We start from the raw sequence: 23596 nt of genomic DNA on the forward strand, positions 1-23596 counted from the left end.
ACTCATCATAACCATGTCTCACTCTTTGTGTAGGGACACAGGGTAGGGACACATCATACTCATGGTAGGGACACAGGTGTAGGGGACAGGAGACACATCAGGGTAGGGACATGTCTCTCTCAGGGTAGGAGTTGTTAGAGGACACAGTTGTAACCATGTCACTCAGTCTGTAGGAGACACAGAGGAGACTACGTAACCATGTAGGGACTCTGTCTCTCTCTCTCATGTCTAGGGACACGTCACACTCTGTCTGTAGGAGTTGTAGGGACACAGGGTTAGGGACAGTCGTAACATGTCTCTACTCTGGGTAGGGACACAGGGTAGGGAGACGTACACACACATGTAGGGACTCAGGGTAGGGAGTTGTTACACACAGACTTCCAGATCAACATTGAGCTGCTCCTGTTTTTCTTACCATTCTTCAAAGGACATTCTCCTTACAGAGTCTCTATGTAGGAGTTGTTACAGGACACACACACACACACACACACACACAGGAAAACACTAATTCTCACAATCACCTCTCCCCTCCCTCCTTATGTTGTTAGAGGAGACTCATCATAACCATGTCTCTCTCTCTCTGTGTAGGAGTTGTTAGAGGAGACTCATCATAACCATGTCTCTCTCTCTCTGTGTAGGAGTTGTTAGAGGAGACTCATCATAACCATGTCTCTCTCTCTGTGTAGGAGTTGTTAGAGGAGACTCATCATAACCATGTCTCTCTCTCTCTCTGTGTAGGAGTTGTTAGAGGAGACTCATCATAACCATGTCTCTCTCTGTCTGTGTAGGAGTTGTTAGACTCATCATAACCATGTCTCTCTCTGTGTAGGAGTTCTCTGTCTCTCTCTCTCTCTGTGTAGGATTTGTTAGAGGAGACTCATCATAACCATGTCTCTCTCTCTTTGTGTAGGAGTTGTTAGAGGAGACTCATCATAACCATGTCTCTCTCTGTGTAGGAGTTGTTAGAGGAGACTCATCATAACCATGTCTCTCTCTGTCTGTGTAGGAGTTGTTAGAGGAGACTAATCGTAACCATGTCTCTCTGTCTGTGTAGGAGTTGTTAGAGGAGACTAGTTGTAACCATGTCTCTCTCTGTCTGTGTAGGAGTTGTTAGAGGAGACTAGTCGTAACCATGTCTCTCTCTGTGTAGGAGTTGTTAGAGGAGACTAGTCGTAACCATGTCTCTCTCTGTCTGTAGGAGTTGTTAGAGGAGACTAGTCGTAACCATGTCTCTCTCTGTAGGAGTTGTTAGAGGAGACTCTCTCCATGTCTCTCTCTGTCTGTCTGTAGGAGTTGTTAGAGGAGACTAGTCGTAACCATGTCTCTCTCTGTCTGTGTAGGAGTTGTTAGAGGAGACTAGTCGTAACCATGTCTCTCTGTGTAGGAGTTGTTAGAGGAGACTAGTCGTAACCATGTCTCTCTCTGTGTAGGAGTTGTTAGAGGAGACTAGTCGTAACCATGTCTCTCTCTCTGTAGGAGTTGTTAGAGGAGACTAGTCATAACCATGTCTCTCTCTGTCTGTAGGAGTTGTTAGAGGAGACGAGTCGTAACCATGTCTCTCTGTGTAGGAGTTGTTAGAGGAGACTAGTCGTAACCATGTCTCTCTGTGTAGGAGTTGTTAGAGGAGACTAGTTGTAACCATGTCTCTCTCTGTCTGTGTAGGAGTTGTTAGAGGAGACTAGTCGTAACCATGTCTCTCTCTGTCTGTGTAGGAGTTGTTAGAGGAGACTAGTCGTAACCATGTCTCTCTCTCTGTGTAGGAGTTGTTAGAGGAGACTAGTCGTAACCATGTCTCTCTCTGTCTGTAGGAGTTGTTAGAGGAGACTAGTCGTAACCATGTCTCTCTGTGTAGGAGTTGTTAGAGGAGACTAGTCGTAACCATGTCTCTCTCTGTGTAGGAGTTGTTAGAGGAGACGAGTCGTAACCATGTCTCTCTCTGTCTGTGTAGGAGTTGTTAGAGGAGACTAGTCGTAACCATGTCTCTCTGTCTGTGTAGGAGTTGTTAGAGGAGACTAGTCGTAACCATGTCTCTCTGTGTAGGAGTTGTTAGAGGAGACTAGTCGTAACCATGTCTCTCTCTGTCTGTAGGAGTTGTTAGAGGAGACTAGTCGTAACCATGTCTCTCTGTCTGTGTAGGAGTTGTTAGAGGAGACTAGTCGTAACCATGTCTCTCTGTGTAGGAGTTGTTAGAGGAGACTAGTCGTAACCATGTCTCTCTGTCTGTGTAGGAGTTGTTAGAGGAGACTAGTCGTAACCATGTCTCTCTCTGTCTGTGTAGGAGTTGTTAGAGGAGACTAGTCGTAACCATGTCTCTCTCTCTGTCTGTAGGAGTTGTTAGAGGAGACTAGTCGTAACCATGTCTCTCTGTGTAGGAGTTGTTAGAGGAGACTAGTCGTAACCATGTCTCTCTCTGTCTGTAGGAGTTGTTAGAGGAGACGAGTCGTAACCATGTCTCTCTCTGTCTGTAGGAGTTGTTAGAGGAGACGAGTCGTAACCATGTCTCTCTGTCTGTAGGAGTTGTTAGAGGAGACTAGTCATAACCATGTCTCTCTCTGTCTGTAGGAGTTGTTAGAGGAGACAAGTCGTAACCATGTCTCTCTGTCTGTAGGAGTTGTTAGAGGAGACGAGTCGTAACCATGTCTCTCTGTCTGTGTAGGAGTTGTTAGAGGAGACTAGTCGTAACCATGTCTCTCTGTCTGTAGGAGTTGTTAGAGGAGACTAGTCGTAACCATGTCTCTCTCTCTGTAGGAGTTGTTAGAGGAGACTAGTCGTAACCATGTCTCTCTGTGTAGGAGTTGTTAGAGGAGACTAGTCGTAACCATGTCTCTCTCTCTGTGTAGGAGTTGTTAGAGGAGACGAGTCGTAACCATGTCTCTCTGTCTGTAGGAGTTGTTAGAGGAGACTAGTCGTAACCATGTCTCTCTGTCTGTAGGAGTTGTTATCTGAGGAGACAGTGGCCTGTAACCATGCTCTCTCTCTCTCTGTGTAGGAGTTGTTACAGGAGACTATTCTCCACGTAACCATGTCTCTCACCTCTCTGTAGGAGTTGTTAGAGGAGACTAGTCGTAACCATGTCTCTCTGTCTGTAGGAGTTGTTAGAGGAGACGAGTCGTAACCATGTCTCTCTGTGTAGGAGTTGTTAGAGGACCTCCAGTACAGAACCATGTCCAGAAGACTGCGTGTCAGAGAATCCAGGACAGTGTGCTGGTACATGTTCTGGCCTGGTTCATCTGTAGGACCTCGGCAGTACAGTGGCCTGTGTTCTAGCTCTCTACTACTTCTCTGAGTACATGCACAAGGTAAGAGACACACGTTTTCAGCTGCTCTACATTCTTTCATTCTCCTCTGTAGGACCTCTTACACCTTCTCACCTTCTGTAAGGACCCTCTCTCTCTTCCTCCCCCCTCCCTCTGTAGGACCTCCAGTACAGATCTCGTATTCCCACTAAGGACCCTCTCTCTCTCTTCCTCCCCCTCTCCCTCTGTAGGACCTCCAGTACAGATCTCGTATTCCCACTAAGGACCCTCTCTCTCTCTTCCTCCCCCTCCCTCTGTAGGACCTCCAGTACAGATCTCGTATTCCCACTAAGGACCCTCTCTCTCTCTTCCTCCCCCTCCCTCTGTAGGACCTCCAGTACAGATCTCGTATTCCCACTAAGGACCCTCTCTCTCTCTTCCTCCCCCTCTGTAGGACCTCCAGTACAGATCTCGTATTCCCACTAAGGACCTCCCTCTGTAGGACCTCCAGTACAGATCTCGTATTCCCACTAAGGACCCTCTCTCTCTCTTCCTCTCCCTCTCCCTCTGTAGGACCTCCAGTACAGATCTCGTATTCCCACTAAGGACCCTCTCTTCTCTCCCCCTCTCCCTCTGTAGGACCTCCAGTACAGATCTCGTATTCCCACTAAGGACCCTCTCTCTCTCTTCCTCCCCCCTCCCTCTGTAGGACCTCCAGTACAGATCTCGTATTCCCACTAAGGACCCTCTCTCTCTTCCTCTCCCTCTGTAGGACTCCTCTCCCTCTCTTCCTCTCCCTCTGTAGGACCTCCAGTACAGATCTCGTATTCCCACTAAGGACCCTCTCTCTCTCTTCCTCCCCCCCTCCCTCTGTAGGACCTCCAGTACAGATCTCGTATTCCCACTAAGGACCCTCTCTCTCTCTTCCTCCCCCTCTCCCTCTGTAGGACCTCCAGTACAGATCTCGTATTCCCACTAAGGACCCTCTCCTGAAGGAAGCCAGTCTGTTGGCCCTGCCAGTCGTAGTGTCTCTCATCAACCTCCTGCTCCCTGGTATCTTCAACGCTACTGCCTGGATGGAGGAGTATGACTCTCCCAGCGTAAACACATACATCGCCATCAGCAGGTAGGGAGGTGGACCTGCAGTCCACAAACTGTGTGTGTGTGTGTGTGGAGCACTATGACTCCCCCTGCGTTCACACATACATCGCCATCAGCAGGTAGGAGGTGGACCTGCAGTCCACAAACTTTGTGTGTGTGTGTGTGTGTGTGTGGAGCACTATGACTCCCCCTGCGTTCACACATACATCGCCATCTGCAGGTAGAGGGTGGATGTGCGCCCTACAGACTTAATGAAGTTAATGGAGAGTTTATGGAAATCAAGAGAGTCTTGCTAGTTGACAGAAGTGTGTGTGTGTCTGTGTGTGCTAAACATGTAAAACATCTATACTATTTGTGTGTTTCAGGAATCTGATGTTGAAAGTGAGCGTGCTGGTAGTGCTGTGCTTCCATTGGCTGGGCCGGATCGCTTCTGACCCCCACAGCATCGGCCTGCAGGTGAGAGGAACATACCCGTTCCAGTATTCCGCTTCTGTCTCAACGTTCCCATTCTGTCTCAATTCTGTTCCCATTCTGTCCCAACGTTCCCATTCTGTTCCAACTTTCCCATTCTGTCCCAATCTGTTCCCATTCTGTCCAAACGTTCGATTCTGTTCCCATTCTGTCCCAACGTTCCCATTCTGTTCCCATTCTGTCCCAACTTTCCCATTCTGTTCCAATGTTCCGATTCTGTTCCCATTCTGTCCCAACGTTCGATTCTGTCCCAACGTTCCGAATCTGTTCCCATTCTGTGTCCCCATTCTGTTCCAATGTTCCGATTCTGTTCCCATTCTGTCCCAACGTTCCGATTCTATCCCAACGTTCCATTTACAGCATTATGCACTCAAAATGTTATGACTGGTGTTTCATGTGTTGTTGATATTGATGTTATTGTTGTTGATGTAGTTTGTTGTGGTGTTGTTGTCAGTGCTGGGAGAGTTTTGTAGGACAAGAGCTGTACCGCTTCCTCCTCATGGACTTCATCTTTACCATACTGGACACCTTCTTTGGAGAGTTCCTCTGGAGGTGGGTTGTCTGTCTGTGTGTGTCTGTCTCTCTCTCTTTCCCTCATATTCTTGCTCATAAACTCGGCAACTCGTTCAACGCGCTATACAATCTCTATTGCTTTCTTTCCCGTTCTCAATCCTTTATCCCTCATCTTCTCTCTCTCTCTCTCTCTCTCTCTCTCTCTCTCTCTCTCTCTCTCTCTCTCTCTCTCTCTCTCTCTCTCTCTCTCTCTCTCTCCTGCAGGTTGTTTTCTCAGAGGGTGTTGAAGAGGAAAAGAAAGCCTGTGTTTGACATCTCCAGGAACGTGTCTGGAACTCTCTCTCTCTCTCTCACTGGCTCTCTATCTCTCTCCTCTCTCTCTCTCTCTCTCCTGCAGGTTGTTTTCTCAGAGGGTGTTGAAGAGGAAAAGAAAGCCTGTGTTTGACATCTCCAGGAACGTGTTGGAACTCATCTACGGACAGACACTGGCCTGGTATAAACTCTAACCCTGGTCCTGCACCTCAACCCTGCACCTAGCCTCAACCCTGCACCTCAACCCTGCACATAGCCTCAACCCCCTGCAACCCTACAACTTAAGCCTCAACCCTGCACCTCAACTGCACCTACACCCTGCACCTAGCCTAAACCCTGCACCTCAACCCTGCACCTAGCCTCAACCCTGAACCTAAACCCTGCACCTAGCCTAAACCCTGCACCTCAACCCTGCACCTAGCCTCAACCCTGAACCTAAACCCTGCACCCAGCCTCAACCCTGCACCTCAAGCCTCACCCTGAACCTAAACCCTGCACCCAGCCTCAACCCTGAACCTAAACCCTGCACCCAGCCTCAACCCTGCACCTAAACCCTGCACCTAGCCTCAACCCCTGCACCCTGCACCTAGCCTCAACCCTGCACCTAACCCTGCCTCTCAACCCTGCACCTCAACCCTGCACCTAGCCTCAACCCTGCACCACAACACCTAGCCTCAACCCTGCACCTACACCCTGCACCTAGCCTAAACCCTGCACCTCAACCCTGCACCTCAACCCTGCACCTAGCCTCACCTAGCCTCCCTGCACCTAGACCCTGCACCAGCCTCACCCTGCACCTAAACCCTGCACCTAAACCCTGCACCTAGCCTCAACCCTGCACCTAGCCTCAACCCTGCACCTAAACCCTGCACCTAAACCCTGCACCTAGCCTCAACCCTGCACCTAAACCCTGCACCCAGCCTCAACCCTGAACCTAAACCCTGCAAACCCTGCACCTAGCCTCAACCCTGCACCTAGCCTCAACCCTGCACCTAAACCCTGCACCTAGCCTCAACCCTGCACCCAGCCTCAACCCTGCACCTAAACCCTGCACCTCAACCCTGCACCTAGCCTCAACCCTCCACCTAGCCTCAACCCTGCACCCAGCCTCAACCCTGCACCTAGCCTCAACCCTGCACCTACCCTGCACCTAGCCTCAACCCTGCACACCTAGCCTCAACCCTGCACCTAAACCCTGCACCTAGCACCTCAACCCTGCACCTAGCCTCAACCCTGCACCTCAACCCTGCACCTAGCCTCAAACCTGCACCTAGCCTCAACCCTGCACCTACCTCAAACCCTGCACCTAGCCTCAACCCTGCACCTAGCCTCTGCACCCTGCCTAAACCCCCAGCCTCAACCCTGCACCTAGCCTCAACCCTGCACCTCAACCCTGCACCTAGCCTCAACCCTGCCCTGAAGCCTCAACCCTGCACCTAGCCTCAACCCTGCACCTAGCCTCAACCCTGCACCTCAACCCTGCACCTAGCCTCAACCCTGCACCCTGCACCTAGCCTCAACCCTGCACCTAGCCTCAACCCTGCACCTAGCCTAAACCCTGCACCACCTAGCCTCAACCCTGCAGCCTCAACCCTGCACCTAGCCTCAACCCTGCACCTAGCCTCAACCCTGCACCTAGCCTCAACCCCCTAGCCTAAACCCCACCTAGCCTCAACCCTGCACCTAGCCTAAACCCTGCACCTAGCCTCAACCCTCCACCTAGCCTCAACCCCTGCACCTCAACCCCTAGCCTCAACCCTGCACCTCAACCCTGCACCTAGCCTCAACCCTGCACCTAGCCTTAGCCTCAACCCTGCACCTAAAGCCTCAACCCTGCACCTCAACCCTGCACCTAGCCTAGCCTCAACCCTGCACCTAGCCTCAACCCTGCACCTTAACCCTGCACCTAGCCTCAACCCTCCACCTAGCCTCAACCCTCCACCTAGCCTCAACCCTCCACCTAGCCTCAACCCTCCACCTGCAGCCTCAACAACCCTGCACCTTAACCCTGCACCTAGCCTAGCCTCAACCCTGCACCTCAGCCTCCACCTAGCCTCAACCTCAACCCTGCACCTCAACCCTGCACCTAGCCTAAACCCTGCACCTAGCCTCAACCCTGCACCTCAACCCTGCACCTAGCCTCAACCCTCCACCTAGCCTCAACCCTCCACCTTAACCCTGCACCTAGCCTCAACCCTGCACCAACCCTGCACCTAGCCTCAACCCTCCACCTAGCCTCAACCCTGCACCTAGCCTCAACCCTGCACCTTAACCCTGCACCTAGCCTCAGTCCTCCACCTAGCCTCAACCTAGGCCTGGTAACAGGTAACTCATGACAATATCTGTGTGTAGGATGGGTTGCATTTATGCAACAACAAAAAAACAGTTTCACAGTGCTTTGCTGATGTTGTATCATGTCTGTGTTGTGGTATCATGTCTGTGTTGTGGAGGTTTGTGATGTTGTATCATGTGTTGTAGTGATGTTGTATCATGTCTGTGTTGTGGAGGTTGTAGTGATGTTGTATCATGTCTGTGTTGTAGATGATGTTGTAGTGATGTTGTAGTGATGTTGTATCATGTCTGTGTTGTGTTGTAGTGATGTTGTATCATGTCTGTGTTGTGTTTGGAGTGATGTTGTAGTGATGTTGTATCATGTCTGTGTTGTGGAGGTTGTAGTGATGTTGTATCATGTCTGTGTGTTGTTGGAGGTTGTATCATGTCTGTGTTGTGGAGGTTGTAGTGATGTTGTATCATGTCTGTGTTGTTTAGGTTGTAGTGATGTTGTATCATGTCTGTGTTGTGGAGGTTGTAGTGATGTTGTATCATGTCTGTGTTGTGGAGGTTGAGGTTGTGATGTTGTGATGTTGTATCATGTCTGTGTTGTGGAGGTTGTAGTGATGTTGTTGTATCATGTCTGTGTTGTGGAGTTGTAGTTGTATCATGTCTGTGTTGTGGAGGTTGTAGTGATGTTGTATCATGTCTGTGTTGTTTAGTGATGTTGTAGTGATGTTGTATCATGTCTGTGTTGTGGAGGTTGTAGTGATGTTGTATCATGTCTGTGTTGTGGAGGTTGTAGTGATGTTGTATCATGTCTGTGTTGTGGAGGTTGTAGTGATGTTGTATCATGTCTGTGTTGTGGAGGTTGTAGTGATGTTGTATCATGTCTGTGTTGTGGAGGTTGTAGTGATGTTGTATCATGTCTGTGTTGTGGAGGTTGTAGGTTGTAGTGATGTTGTATCATGTCTGTGTTGTGGAGGTTGTAGTGATGTTGTATCATGTCTGTGTTGTGGAGGTTGTAGTGATGTTGTATCATGTCTGTGTTGTGGAGGTTGTAGTGATGTTGTATCATGTCTGTGTTGTGGAGGTTGTAGTGATGTTGTATCATGTCTGTGTTGTGGAGGTTGTGGTATCATGTCTGTGTTGTGGAGGTTGTAGTGATGTGTATGATGTTGTGTTGTGTTGAGGTTGTAGTGATGTTGTATCATGTCTGTGTTGTGGAGGTTGAGTGATGTTGTATCATGTCTGTGTTGTGGAGGTTGTTGTATCATGTCTGTGTTGTGGAGGTTGTAGTGATGTTGTATCATGTCTGTGTTGTGGAGGTTGTAGTGATGTTGTATCATGTCTGTGTTGTGGAGGTTGTCTGTGTTGTGATGTTGTATCATGTCTGTGTTGTTGGAGGTTGTAGTGATGTTGTATCATGTCTGTGTTGTGGAGGGAGGTTGTAGTGATGTTGTATCATGTCTGTGTTGTGGAGGTTGTAGTGATGTTGTATCATGTCTGTGTTGTGGAGGTTGTAGTGATGTTGTATCATGTCTGTGTTGTGTTGTAGTGATGTTGTATCATGTCTGTGTTGTGGAGGTTGTAGTGATGTTGTATCATGTCTGTGTTGTGTTGTATCATGTCTGTGTTGTATCATGTCTGTGTTGTGGAGGTTGTATCATGTCTGTGTTGTAGTGATGTTGTATCATGTCTGTGTTGTGGAGGTTGTATCATGTCTGTGATGTTGTAGTGATGTTGTATCATGTGTGTTTAGGTTGGAGTGATGTTGTATCATGTCTGTGTTGGAGGTTGTAGGATGTTGTATCATGTCTGTGTTGTGGAGGTTGTATCATGTCTGTGTTGTGGAGGTTGTAGTGATGTTGTATCATGTCTGTGTTGTGGAGGTTGAGTGATGTTGTATCATGTCTGTGTTGTGTTTGATGTTGTATCATGTCTGTGTTTGGAGGTTAGTGATGTTGTATCATGTCTGTGTTGTGGAGGTTTGATGTTGTATCATGTCTGGTTTGGAGGTTAGTGATGTTGTATCATGTCTGTGTTGTGGAGGTTGTAGTGATGTTGTATCATGTCTGTGTTGTGGAGGTTGTAGTGATGTTGTATCATGTCTGTGTTGTGTTGTATCATGTCTGTGTTGTTGTAGTGAGGTTGATGTTGTATCATGTCTGTGTTGTGGAGGTTTGTTTGTATCATGTCTGTGTTGTAGTGATGTTGTATCATGTCTGTGTTGTGGAGGTTGTAGTGATGTTGTATCATGTCTGTGTTGTGGGTTGTAGTTGTTGTATCATGTCTGTGTTGTGATGTTGTATCATGTCTGTGTTGTTTAGGTTGTCATGTCTGTGATGTTGTATCATGTCTGTGTTGTGGAGGTTGTATCATGTCTGTGTTGTGGAGGTTGTATCATGTCTGTGTTGTGGAGGTTGTATCATGTCTGTGTTTGTAGTGATGTTGTATCATGTCTGTGTTGTTTAGGTTGGGTGATGTTGTTCATCATGTCTGTGTTGTGGAGGTTGGAGTGATGTTGTATCATGTCCATGTCTGTGTTGTGGAGGTTGTAGTGATGTTGTATCATGTCAGATGTTGTTCATGTCAAATGTCTGTGTTGTGGAGGTTGTAGTGATGTTGTATCACTGCTTCTGTGTTGTGGAGGTTGTATCATGTCTGTGTTGTGGAGGTTGTAGTGATGTTGTACATGTTGTATCATGTCAGGTTGGTAGGTTCTCTGTGTTGTGGAGGTTGGAGTGATGTTGTATCATGTCTGTGTTGTGGAGGTTGTTATTATCAATGTGCCATGATCATACTGTGGTAATCATGTCTGTGTTGTGGAGGTTGTAGTGATGTTGTATCATTCTACATGAAGCAGGTAGTTGTTCTCAGTGTTGTGGAGGTTGTAGTGATGTTGTATCATGTCAGTGTTATTATGTCAATGTTGTATCCATGATCATCATGTCTGTGGTAACTGTCTCTTCTGTGTTGTTTAGGTTGTAGTGATGTTGTATCATGTCATGTTGAATGTCTGTGTTGTGGAGGTGATGTTGTTCTCTGTGTTGTCTGTTATTATCAATGTGTATCATGTCATGTATCATGTCATACTGGTGATGTTGTATCATTCTCTTCTACATGATGTTGTATCATGTCTGTGATAGGTTCTCCTCTGTTAGGTTGTTATGTCAATGTGCCATGATCATACTGTGTTGTAGGTTGTATCATGTCTCTTCTACAGGTTGTAGTGATGTTGTATCAGGTAGGTTCTCTGTGGTGTTGGAGGTTGGAGTGATGTTGTATCATGTCTGTTATTATCAATGTGCCATGATCATGGAGGTTGGTAACTTCTCTTCTACATGTAATGTCAGGTGATGGTTCTCCTCTGTTATTATCAATGTTGTATCCATGATCATACTGGTGGAACTTCTCTTCTACATGAAGCAGGTAGGTTCTCCTCTGTTATTATCAATGATTTTGCCATGATCATACTGGTAATCATGTCTCTTCTACATGAAGCAGGTAGGTTCTCCTCTGTTATTATCAATGTGCCATGATCATACTGGTAACTTCTCTTCTACATGAAGCAGGTAGGTTCTCCTCTGTTATTATCAATGTGCCATGATCATACTGGTAATCTTCTCTTCTACATGAAGCAGGTAGGTTCTCCTCTGTTATTATCAATGTGCCATGATCATACTGGTAACTTCTCTTCTACATGAAGCAGGTAGGTTCTCCTCTGTTATTATCAATGTGCCATGATCATACTGGTAACTTCTCTTCTACATGAAGCAGGTAGGTTCTCCTCTGTTATTATCAATGTGCCATGATCATACTGGTAACTTCTCTTCTACATGAAGCAGGTAGGTTCTCCTCTGTTATTATCAATGTGCCATGATCATACTGGTAACTTCTCAGGTAGGTTCTACATGAAGCAGTAACTTCTCTTCTACATGAAGCAGGTAGGTTCTCCTCTGTTATTATCAAGGTTCTCCTCTGTTATTATCAATGTGCCATGATCATACTGGTAACTTCTCTTCTACATGAAGCAGGTAGGTTCTCCTCTGTTATTATCACTGTGCCATGATCATACTGGTAACTGGACTCAATGTGCCATGATCAAATTACTATCCAACTGTGCCAACTGAATGTCAAATGACCTTTAACCTTGTCTTGACTCACAAACTGTTCTCTGATCCATATCCTGATCAGTAACTTCTCTCTACTCTTCCTCTGTGTGTGTGTAACTTCTCTTCTACATGAAGCAGGTAGGTTCTCCCCACCAGACTAGTGTGATGATGAACTGCCAGTCCCTTCTACATGAAGAAGCCCTGTTATTATAGGGCCAGTCAGATGAGCACCATCTTCATCAGGTAGGTTCTCTCTGTTATTATCAATCTGCCTGCCCTTCCTTCTTCTACATGAAGCAGGGGCTCCTCTGTTATTATTGTGCCATGAGCTGGTAACACCATGTGGAGGTAATGGAGATCAGATGGACAGATGTCAGTTATTACACTGTGCCATGATCATACTGGTAACTGGATGTTTAGACTGCAATATACTATCTACAACTGAAGATGTTTAACCTTGTTATTACAAACTGATCATACACAGTACTTCTCTTCCTGTGGTTCTCTCCCTCATCACTGTCCATGATAGAACGTAGTATATCAATCTCTATAGGGCCAGTATATATCATCTATCCATACTAACAGCTATATTCTCCCTCCAGTATCAATGTCCACTATGTTCCTCAATATACCTTATCTTAACTCAGTATATCAATCTTCTCTGTATGTCCATATACATTCTCCTCCAGTATCCCACCACTATAGATAACTGTATATCAATCGTCTCCCTTGCCACTATCCAGTTCCCAGTATCAATCATTCATGATCTGGTATATCTCTCCTCTCCAGCTGCCCTATGTTTCCTTCCATAGATAACGGCTGCAGTATGTCCACTATGTTGTCCACATGTGGATGATGGACAGTATCTGTCCACTATCCAGTCAATATACATTATCCACATAGATAACGTAGTATATCAATCTCTCTCCAGTATCTCCAGTATACTGTCCACTATGTTTCAATATACATTATCAGATACGTAGTATGAATCTCTCTCCCTCCAGTATGTCCACTATGTTCCAGTCAATATACATTATCCACATAGATAACGTAGTATATGAATCTCTCTCCCTCCAGTATCTGTCCACTATGTTCCAGTCAATATACATTATCCACATAGATAACGTAGTATATCAATCTCTCTCCCTCCAGTATCTGTCCACTATGTTCCAGTCAATATACATTATCCACATAGATAACGTAGTATATCAATCTCTCTCCCTCCAGTATCCGTCCGTCTGAGTCATGCGGTCCGTTCCGCAACCTGTCCACTATGTTCCAGTCAGGAAGCTGTGGGTGAAGGAGTTGAGACACACAACCCTAACCTGGCCTGGTTAGCCTGGGCTCACAGCTACATAGTGGAGAACCCTCTGTTTCTGTTCCTCGCTGCTGGGATCTTCCTGTGAGTTGCACACAGACAGACACACAGACAGGTGTAAAGACACACATAGAGAGAGTCTGTCTGACTGACTGACTGAGTGAGCGAGCTCACAGCTACATGGTGGAGAAACTCTGTTAGGATGATAGCTTGAGGGATTTGACACCAACTAAGTTCCTTCAGGTTGCTTTGATCATTTCTGTCAGTATCTCTGTAAAAGAGAAGGTTGTTGTGTGTTTTCATACTGTCTCTCTGTCTCTCAGGATAGTGATTTACTTCAACACCCAGGTGGTGGATGGACAGAGGAAGATTATCAGTCTGCTGCAGGAGCAAATAGAAAACGTAACGTCTCTCAACTCTCTTATACAATACTAATGTGACTTAACCCTTTATAACAGTGTGACTTAACCCTTTATAACAGTGTGACTTAACCCTTTATAACAGTGTGACTTAACCCTTCATAACAGTGTGACTTAACCCTTTATAACAGTGTGACTTAACCCTTTATAACAGTGTGACTTAACCCTTTATAACAGTGTGACTTAACCCTTTATAACAGTGTGACTTAACCCTTTATAAGTGTGACTTAACCCTTTATAAGTGTGACTTAACCCTTCATAACAGTGTGACTTAACCCTTCATAACAGTGTGACTTAACCCTTCATAACAGTGTGACTTAACCCTTCATAACAGTGTGACTTAACCCTTTATAACAGTGTGACTTAACCCTTCATAACAGTGTGACTTAACCCTTCATAACAGTGTGACTTAACCCTTTATAACAGTGTGACTTAACCCTTCATAAGTGTGACTTAACCCTTCATAACAGTGTGACTTAACCCTTTATAACAGTGTTATACAGATAGAAAATATAATGTCTCAACTCTTATACAATACTGTGACTTAACCCTTCATAACAGTGTGACATAACCCTTCATAACAGTGTGACTTAACCCTTCATAACAGTGTGACTTAACCCTTCATAACAGTGTGACTTAACCCTTCTTAACAGTGTGACTTAACCCTTCTTAACAGTGTGACTTAACCCTTCTATAACAGTGTGACTTAACCCTTTATAACAGTGTGACTTAACCCTTTATAAGTGTGACTTAACCCTTCACAACAGTGTGACTTAACCCTTCATAACAGTGTGACTTAACCCTTCATAACAGTGTGACTTAACCCTTCATAACAGTGTGACTTAACCCTTCTTAACAGTGTGACTTAACCCTTCATAACAGTGTGACTTAACCCTTTATAACAGTGTGACTTAACCCTTTATAAGTGTGACTTAACCCTTCACAACAGTGTGACTTAACCCTTCATAACAGTGTGACTTAACCCTTCTTAACAGTGTGACTTAACCCTTCATAACAGTGTGACTTAACCCTTCATAACAGTGTTATGACTGTGATGTGGTTGTCTCACCTAGCTATCATAAGATGAACACACTAACTGTAAGTCTCTCTGGATCAGAGTGTCTGCTAAATGACTCACTAACTGTAAGTCTCTCTGGATCAGAGTGTCTGCTAAATGAATGCACTAACTGTAAGTCTCTCTGGATCAGAGTGTCTGCTAAATGACTCACTAACTGTAAGTCTCTCTGGATCAGAGTGTCTGCTAAATGAATGCACTAACTGTAAGTCTCTCTGGATCAGAGTGTCTACTAAATGACTCACTAACTGTAAGTCTCTCTGTCTGCTAAATGACTCACTAACTGTAAGTCTCTCTGGATCAGAGTGTCTGCTAAATGACTAAAATGTCAATGTAGAAAATGCACGTTCAGCACTTAACTTGTCATGGAGTGTTCTAACACTGTGTATAAGGTGTGTTCTAACACTGTGTATAAGGTGATATGGAGTGTTCTAATACTGTGTATAATGGAGTGTTCTAACACTGTGTATAAGGTGATAATGGAGTGTTATAACACTGTGTATAAGGTGATAATGGAGTGTTATAACACTGTGTATAAGGTGATAATGGAGTGTTCTAACACTGTGTATAAGGTGATAATGGAGTGTTCTAACACTGTATAAGGTGATAATAATGTGAGTGTTATAACACTGTGTATAAGGTGATAATGGAGTGTTCTAACACTGTGTATAAGGTGATAATGGAGTGTTCTAACACTGTATAAGGTGATAATGGAGTGTTATAACACTGTGTATAAGGTGATAATGGAGTGTTCTAACACTGTGTATAAGGTGATAATGGAGTGTTCTAACACTGTGTATAAGGTGTTAAGTGTTCTAACACTGTGTATAAGGTGATAATGGAGTGTTCTAACACTGTGTATAATGTGATAATGGAGTGTTATAACACGGTATATGATGTGATAATGGAGTGTTCTAACACTGTGATAATGGAGTGTTATAACACTGTGTATAAGGTGATAATGGAGTGTTCTAACACTGTGTAATGTGATAATGGAGTGTTCTAACACTGTGTATAAGGTGATAATGGAGTGTTCTAATACTGTGTATAAGGTGATAATGGAGTGTTCTAACACGGTATATGATGTGATAATGGAGTGTTCTAACACTGTGATAATGGAGTGTTATAACACTGTGTATAAGGTGATAATGGAGTGTTCTAACACTGTGTAATGTGATAATGGAGTGTTCTAACACTGTGTATAAGGTGATAACGGAGTGTTCTAACACTGTGTATAAGGTGATAATGGCCAGCTACATGGTTGTTCCCTGGTGACCTGTGTCATTGTGTCTCTAGGAGGGGGAGGATAAGAAGTTCCTGATCACTCGTCTCCAGGCCATCCACCAGCAGAAACGACCCCTCTCCCCTCGCAGACTCACCAGTCAGGTGTGTATATGAGAGAGAGAGTCTGTGCCTGAAGGAGGAGAGTGTGTATATGGCTGCATGCATTCCTTTGTTCCCAATTTGTCCTGGCTCACATTTCTGACCATTTTCTCCTGTCCTCTTCCCAGGATTCCAACTGTTAGCATTCCAACTACTGAAAGGGCATTCTCTCCTTCTCATTGGAGGGAATATCTCAGAAAATGTCCTGAATGGACCAACCTGGATGTAGCTCTCCTCTCCTGACTCTGGGAAGAGTTGTTAAGGGATTCTTCAACTGGAAAACTATTCTCATAGGATGTCCTCTTTCCCAGGAAGCTGAGTTGGGACTGGGACTATAAAGGAATTTACTTCTTTACAATAACAATTCCCACAGACGCCAAAACGTGAATCTGATAGGATCCACACTCTTTCCCAGGAAGCTGGTCCTTATAAGGATTGGGAATAGGATTGGGAATGGGACAAAGCAGGCTTTCCCTCTTCCAATAACAGACTACACCTCATAGGGAAAGACCACTGTCTTTATGTCTTTGGCCAGGCCATAGGCTACAATACTTAACTAGGCTACATAGGAAAAGACCACTGTCTTTATAGGATCTTACATGGCCAGGCCTAGGCTACAACTTACTGTAACTAGGCTACATAGGGAAAGACCACTGTCTTTATAGGATCTTACTATGGCCAGGCCATAGGCTACAACTTACTGTAACTAGGCTACATAGGGAAAGACCACTGTCTTTATAGGATCTTACTATGGCCAGGCCATAGGCTACAACTTACTGTAACTAGGCTACATAGGGAAAGACCACTGTCTTTATAGGATCTTACTATGGCCAGGCCATAGGCTACAACTTACTGTAACTAGGCTAGGGAAAGACCACTGTCTTTATAGGATCTTACTATGGCCAGGCCATAGGCTACAACTTACTGTAACTAGGCTACATAGGGAAAGACCACTGTCTTTATAGGATCTTACTCTGGCCAGGCCATAGGCTACAACTTACTGTAACTAGGCTACATAGGAAAAGACCACTGAGTTTTTATGAACTTACTATGGCCAGGCCATAGGCTCCACCTTACTGTTTATTCTTCATGTAAATGAAAGGACATGCCACTGTCACAAAACAATGGTTTATCGAAGCTCAATACTTTCAGCCAAGGATCTTTGTCCTTTTTTAAACTTGGATTGGAAGCCCTGGTCATGAGGTCATGAGAGAGGATGTAGGGGTGAAGAGGAAACGAGACTGGGATACGGTGTGCTTGTAGGGACACCGAACGGAATGCGCTTTTAGAAACAATATTTTTTTCCCTCACAACTCTGAATAAGGGAACATATCAAATGCCAACAAGCTGCCAACGTTGCACAAAGGATTAAAACAGTGGCATTGTTAAGCAGGGTGAATTCTGTCAAATATAGGATTTGGATTTTTTTTAAAATTGTAAATAGTATGATTTTTTAAATTGTATTACTTTAGATGTTTTTATTGTATAAACAGGTATTTTGTCAACAGTCCTTTCATACCAACTGTGAACAAATAGGTTATTTCTTTCCGTTTCTGATATAAAATGTTATGTTTTTATGTTAATTGGTGGTCAACACACTGCTTCTGAAATGGCACTCTTCCCTACATAGTGCACGACTTTATAGGGCGCTGGTCGTACGTAGTGCACTATGTAGAGAATAGGGTACCTTTTTGGATGCATTCTCTGTTTACTGACTCTGTAGGAAGAATCCACTTCTTAGTATCGGGCAATCTGATTGGTTCGTTCAAACAGGAAATGGTCTTAGAAGATCAACCACTGGAACAGTACGTTATTTGAATGTCTCTTATTGTTTTTAAGTTGTTTTGTTTGTATACTTTATACGAAATTAAATGTTTTAACATATTTGTGTGTGTATTTGCTTATCTGATGTTTACCTAGTGGTTATGCTGCACTTGTACTTTTCAGTGGAGAAATCTAATATAAATCATTGAAACATACATCTTTCTATTATTCAACACAATTATAATGTACTACAGACATGCAATCAGCACCATAAAAAGAGCTAAATATATCGACAATTTCCAAAGAATCACTTTCCTGTCGTAATAGCACTCATACACGATCCACCTAATAAATATGAAGTAGAATAGCACTCTAATAAATATGAAGTAGAATACATGATCCACCTAATAAATATGAAGTAGAATAGCACTCATACATGATCCACCTAATAAATATGAAGTAGAATAGCACTCATACATGATCCACCTAATAAATATGAAGTAGAATAGCACTCATACATGATCCACCTAATAAATATGAAGTAGAATAGCACTCATACATGATCCACCTAATAAATATGAAGTAGAATAGCACTCATACATGATCCACCTAATAAATATGAAGTAGAATAGCACTCATACATGATCCACCTAATAAATATGAAGTAGAATAGCACTCATACATGATCCACCTAATAAATATGAAGTAGAATAGCACTCATACATGATCCACCTAATAAATATGAAGTAGAATAGCACTCATACCACGATCCACCTAATAAATATGAAGTAGAATAGCACTCATACATGATCCACCTAATAAATATGAAGTAGAATAGCACTCATACACGATCCACCTAATAAATATGAAGTAGAATAGCACTCATACATGATCCACCTAATAAATATGAAGTAGAATAGCACTCATACATGATCCACCTAATAAATATGAAGTAGAATAGCACTCATACATGATCCACCTAATAAATATGAAGTAGAATAGCACTCATACATGATCCACCTAATAAATATGAAGTAGAATAGCACTCATACATGATCCACCTAATAAATATGAAGTAGAATAGCACGATCCACCTAATAAATATGAAGTAGAATACATGATCCACCTAATAAATATGAAGTAGAATAGCACTCATACATGATCCACCTAATAAATATGAAGTAGAATAGCACTCATACATGATCCACCTAATAAATATGAAGTAGAATAGCACTCATACATGATCCACCTAATAAATATGAAGTAGAATAGCACTCATACATGATCCACCTAATAAATATGAAGTAGAATAGCACTCATACATGATCCACCTAATAAATATGAAGTAGAATAGCACTCATACATGATCCACCTAATAAATATGAAGTAGAATAGCACTCATACATGATCCACCTAATAAATATGAAGTAGAATAGCACTCATACATGATCCACCTAATAAATATGAAGTAGAATAGCACTCATACATGATCCACCTAATAAATATGAAGTAGAATAGCACTCATACATGATCCACCTAATAAATATGAAGTAGAATAGCACTCATACATGATCCACCTAATAAATATGAAGTAGAATAGCACTCATACATGATCCACCTAATAAATATGAAGTAGAATAGCACTCATACATGATACACTCTCATCTAATAAATATCAACTCTAAAGTAGCTTGAGTTTAGGGTTGCAAAATTCCCAGGTTTTCCAGAAATCCTGGTTGGATGATTCCCAGATTCTCTGTTTATTCCCTCCTGATTCCAGGAAACTTCCAACTGGGATTTCAGGAACATTTTGTGAAAGTTACCGAAAATGTGCAACCCTTCATTGAGTTCAAACAGTTAATCACATAACCTTTTAGAGATACTAAAGTATAGCCCATTATTATCCAGTATAACCTTTTAGAGATACTATAATTATTAACCCAGTTAATTATCCAGTTAATCATAACCTTTTAGAGATACTAAAGTATACTATTATCCAGTTAATAACCTTTTAGAGATACTAAAGTATAACCCATTATTATCCAGTTAATCACATAACCTTTTAGAGATACTAAAGTATATCCCATTATTATCCAGTTAATCACATAACCTTTTAGAGATAAAGTATAAAAGTATACATTAAAATAACCTTTTAGAGATACTAAAGTATAACCCATTATTATCCAGTTAATCACATAACCTTTTAGAGATACTAAAGTATAACCCATTATTATCCTTGTACAAAAGCATATGTGGCTAAAAGCACCATTCAGTATTATTCACCCAGGGAGAGTTGGAAGCAGCAAGAATACAAATGGTTGTAATTCTCAAAACCTCCAGTAGAGAGCGCCATATCATACATCTCTCCCATTCCCCACATACTGTATCATCCATCCAGACATCAGCCATCCATCCAGACATCTCTCCCATTCCCCACATACTGTATCATCCATCCAGACATCAGCCATCCATCCAGACATCTCTCCCATTCCCCACATACTGTATCATCCATCCAGACATCTCTCCCATCCCCCACATACTCTATCATCCATCCAGACATCTCTTCCATTCCCCACATACTGTACCATCCATCCAGACATCTCTCCCATTCCCCACATACTGTATCATCCATCCAGACATCTCTCCCATTCCCCACATACTGTATCATCCATCCATCCAGACATCTCTCCCATCCCCCACATACTCTATCATCCATCCAGACATCAGCCATCCATCCAGACATCTCTCCCATTCCCCACATACTGTATCATCCATCCAGACATCTCTCCCATTCCCCACATACTGTATCAGCCATCCATCCAGACATCTCTCCCATTCCCCACATACTGTATCAGCCATCCATCCAGACATCTCTCCCATCCCCCACATACTCTATCATCCATCCAGACATCTCTCCCATCCCCCACATACTCTATCATCCATCCAGACATCTCTCCCATCCCCCACATACTCTATCATCCATCCAGACATCTCTTCCATTCCCCACATACTGTACCATCCATCCAGACATCTCTCCCATTCCCCACATACTGTATCAGCCATCCATCCAGACATCTCTCCCATTCCCCACATACTGTATCAGCCATCCATCCAGACATCTCTCCCATTCCCCACATACTGTATCATCCATCCAGACATCTCTTCCATTCCCCACATACTGTATCATCCATCCAGACATCTCTCCCATTCCCCACATACTGTATCAGCCATCCATCCAGACATCTCTCCCATTCCCCACATACTGTATCATCCATCCAGACATCTCTCCCATTCCCCACATACTGTACCATCCATCCAGACATCTCTCCCATTCCCCACATACTGTACCATCCATCCAGACATCTCTCCCATTCCCCACATACTGTATCATCCATCCAGACATCTCTCCCATTCCCCACATACTGTATCATCCATCCATCCAGACATCTCTCCCATCCCCCACATACTCTATTATCCATCCAGACATCAGCCATCCATCCAGACATCTCTCCCATTCCCCACATACTGTATCATCCATCCAGACATCTCTCCCATTCCCCACATACTGTACCATCCATCCAGACATCTCTCCCATTCCCCACATACTGTATCATCCATCCAGACATCTCTCACTCTGCTGGTATCCTATGTTTAGGTGTGACAGTCTCCATCCCTCTCTGCTGGTGAGTTCATATGTGGCAGTAGGCTATGTGGTCGTTTGAGACAATTCTGATCAATCAATCAGTTCTAGTGAACCCTTGTTACTATGGCTGTGTTTACACAGGCAGCCCAATTCTGGTCTTTTGCCCAATTATTGGTAAAAGACCTGATCTGATTGGTTAGAAGACCAATTAGTGGAAATAGATCAGAATTAGGCTGCCTGTGTAAACGCAGCCTATGAGAGGCTATAATCCATTGCCTTCCATATCAGAAGTGTGGACGGACCACTAGAGGGCAGGCTGGGCTCATGGATAGTTGCCCAACAGAGCCTGGGAGACAAGGTAACCAGAGTCAATTAAGCACAGCTGACGGTACTAATGAGATACTCTCCTTCCCCTATAAAAGAGAGAATGGAACCAGAAGAGGGGGGGGGGAAACTATCTCTGGAAGATGGCCACCGAGAGAGAGAAGCTGTGCTGAAAGAACCACTAAGACGGTGACAAAACCGTGATTTATGTTTGTTGTAGTTTAAAGATTATCCTATTGTGTTCTTGTTTCATCTGGAGAAGAAGATGTGTGTTTTTCCTTGGAAGATTTTTCATTGATTATGTTTGAATGTTTTTGTTGACAAAATACTCTCAATAGAGAACCGTGTTCAATCAGAAAAAACCTTTTTCCTGACTCGTTTATTCCACCTTCCCGCTTTAGAGTGACGCCTAATTACTTGGTACGCTCACATTGGTGGAGGATACGGGCATTAGGTGGACGAGTGACACAAGGATAAGTGAGTAAATCAAGATTCTTCCAGTAGACCCGGAGGAACCATTCAAGAACAATGGATAACGCCCTACTACAACAATTGATCACGGCACAGCGGACAACCATAGAACTCCTGCAACAACAGCTGAGCCGACTAGAAGAACCTAGAGTTAAGCCAAGAGCGGCTGCTCACGCCATCTTACCTCGTCTCTCCAAGGAGGATGATATTGAGGCCTTCCTCATGACCTTCGAAAGGACGACCACCTTGGAAGAGTGGCCGCCCACAGAATGGGCGAGCGCATTAGCCCCTCTTTTGACCGGGGTGGCTCAGGAAGCCTATTTTGACCTGGATTCCCACGAAGCTGCGGACTATGGGCGACTAAAAACCGAGATCCTGTCCCGGTACCAGCTGACTGCCAGAGATAGGGCTGTAAAGTTCCATCAATGGACCTATACAGCTGATCAACCCGTCCGTGCCCAGATCTTCGCCTTAATACGACTGACGAAACAGTGGCTAGAACCTGGAAAGGGAGTAGGACATGTGATAGAGACTCTCGTAGTGGACAAGCGTACGACGAAGGGGGGAAAACCAGGAATTACTAATGGTGCCTAGGCCATACAGAGATACAGTTCTACAGTTAGCCCATTCCCACGTCCTAGGAGGACACCTGGCACGAGACAAGACTATTGACAGAATCATGCAGAGATTCTATTGGCCCCGGGTCACCCGGGCTGTGGCCAGGTATTGTAGGACGTGTGATCAATGTCAACGTACAGCCCCACGGCCACACCTACGTAACCCTTTGATTCCTCTCCCCATCATAGAGACTCCCTTTGAACGCATAGCTATGGACCTCGTAGGACCCCTCCCAAAATCCGCCAGAGGACACGAGTACATCCTAGTGGTTATAGATTACGCTACCAAGTTCCCGGAGGCCATACCCCTGCGTAACATGTCGTCAAAGGGAATTGCCAAGGAGTTATTCCTGATGTTCTCTCGTGTGGGCCTCCCCAAGACTATCTTGACTGATCAAGGAACCCCGTTCATGTCCCGGTTGATGAAGGACTTGTGTCGGTTATATCAGGTTCAACAGATACGTACAAGCATATTCCACCCTCAAACAGACGGGTTGTGTGAACGCTTGAACAAAACGATAAAAGCATGTTGAGAAGGGTGGTGTCCCGAGATGGGAAAAACT

General features: G+C 44.2%; 1 protein-coding gene across 1 annotated transcript in view; it reads left to right on the forward strand.

Annotated features, from left to right (window-relative positions):
• Positions 1-16731, forward strand: part of tmc6b (transmembrane channel-like 6b) — a gene marked incomplete at its 5' end in the record, with an annotated part of 25731 nt that extends 9000 nt beyond the window's left edge. Inside the window, 13 exon segments of the mRNA XM_065000671.1 lie at positions 1899-1922; positions 3160-3234; positions 3237-3299; positions 4184-4362; positions 4703-4793; positions 5263-5360; positions 5586-5648; positions 13247-13305; positions 13308-13322; positions 13325-13421; positions 13661-13739; positions 16128-16217; positions 16343-16731. Of these exon segments, the coding sequence (XP_064856743.1) occupies positions 1899-1922; positions 3160-3234; positions 3237-3299; positions 4184-4362; positions 4703-4793; positions 5263-5360; positions 5586-5648; positions 13247-13305; positions 13308-13322; positions 13325-13421; positions 13661-13739; positions 16128-16217; positions 16343-16357 (948 nt within the window).
• Positions 16732-23596: the final 6865 nt, after the last annotated feature.

Source organism: Oncorhynchus nerka, linkage group LG15 (assembly GCF_034236695.1).
Source record: "Oncorhynchus nerka isolate Pitt River linkage group LG15, Oner_Uvic_2.0, whole genome shotgun sequence".
Lineage (NCBI taxonomy): Eukaryota > Metazoa > Chordata > Actinopteri > Salmoniformes > Salmonidae > Oncorhynchus > Oncorhynchus nerka.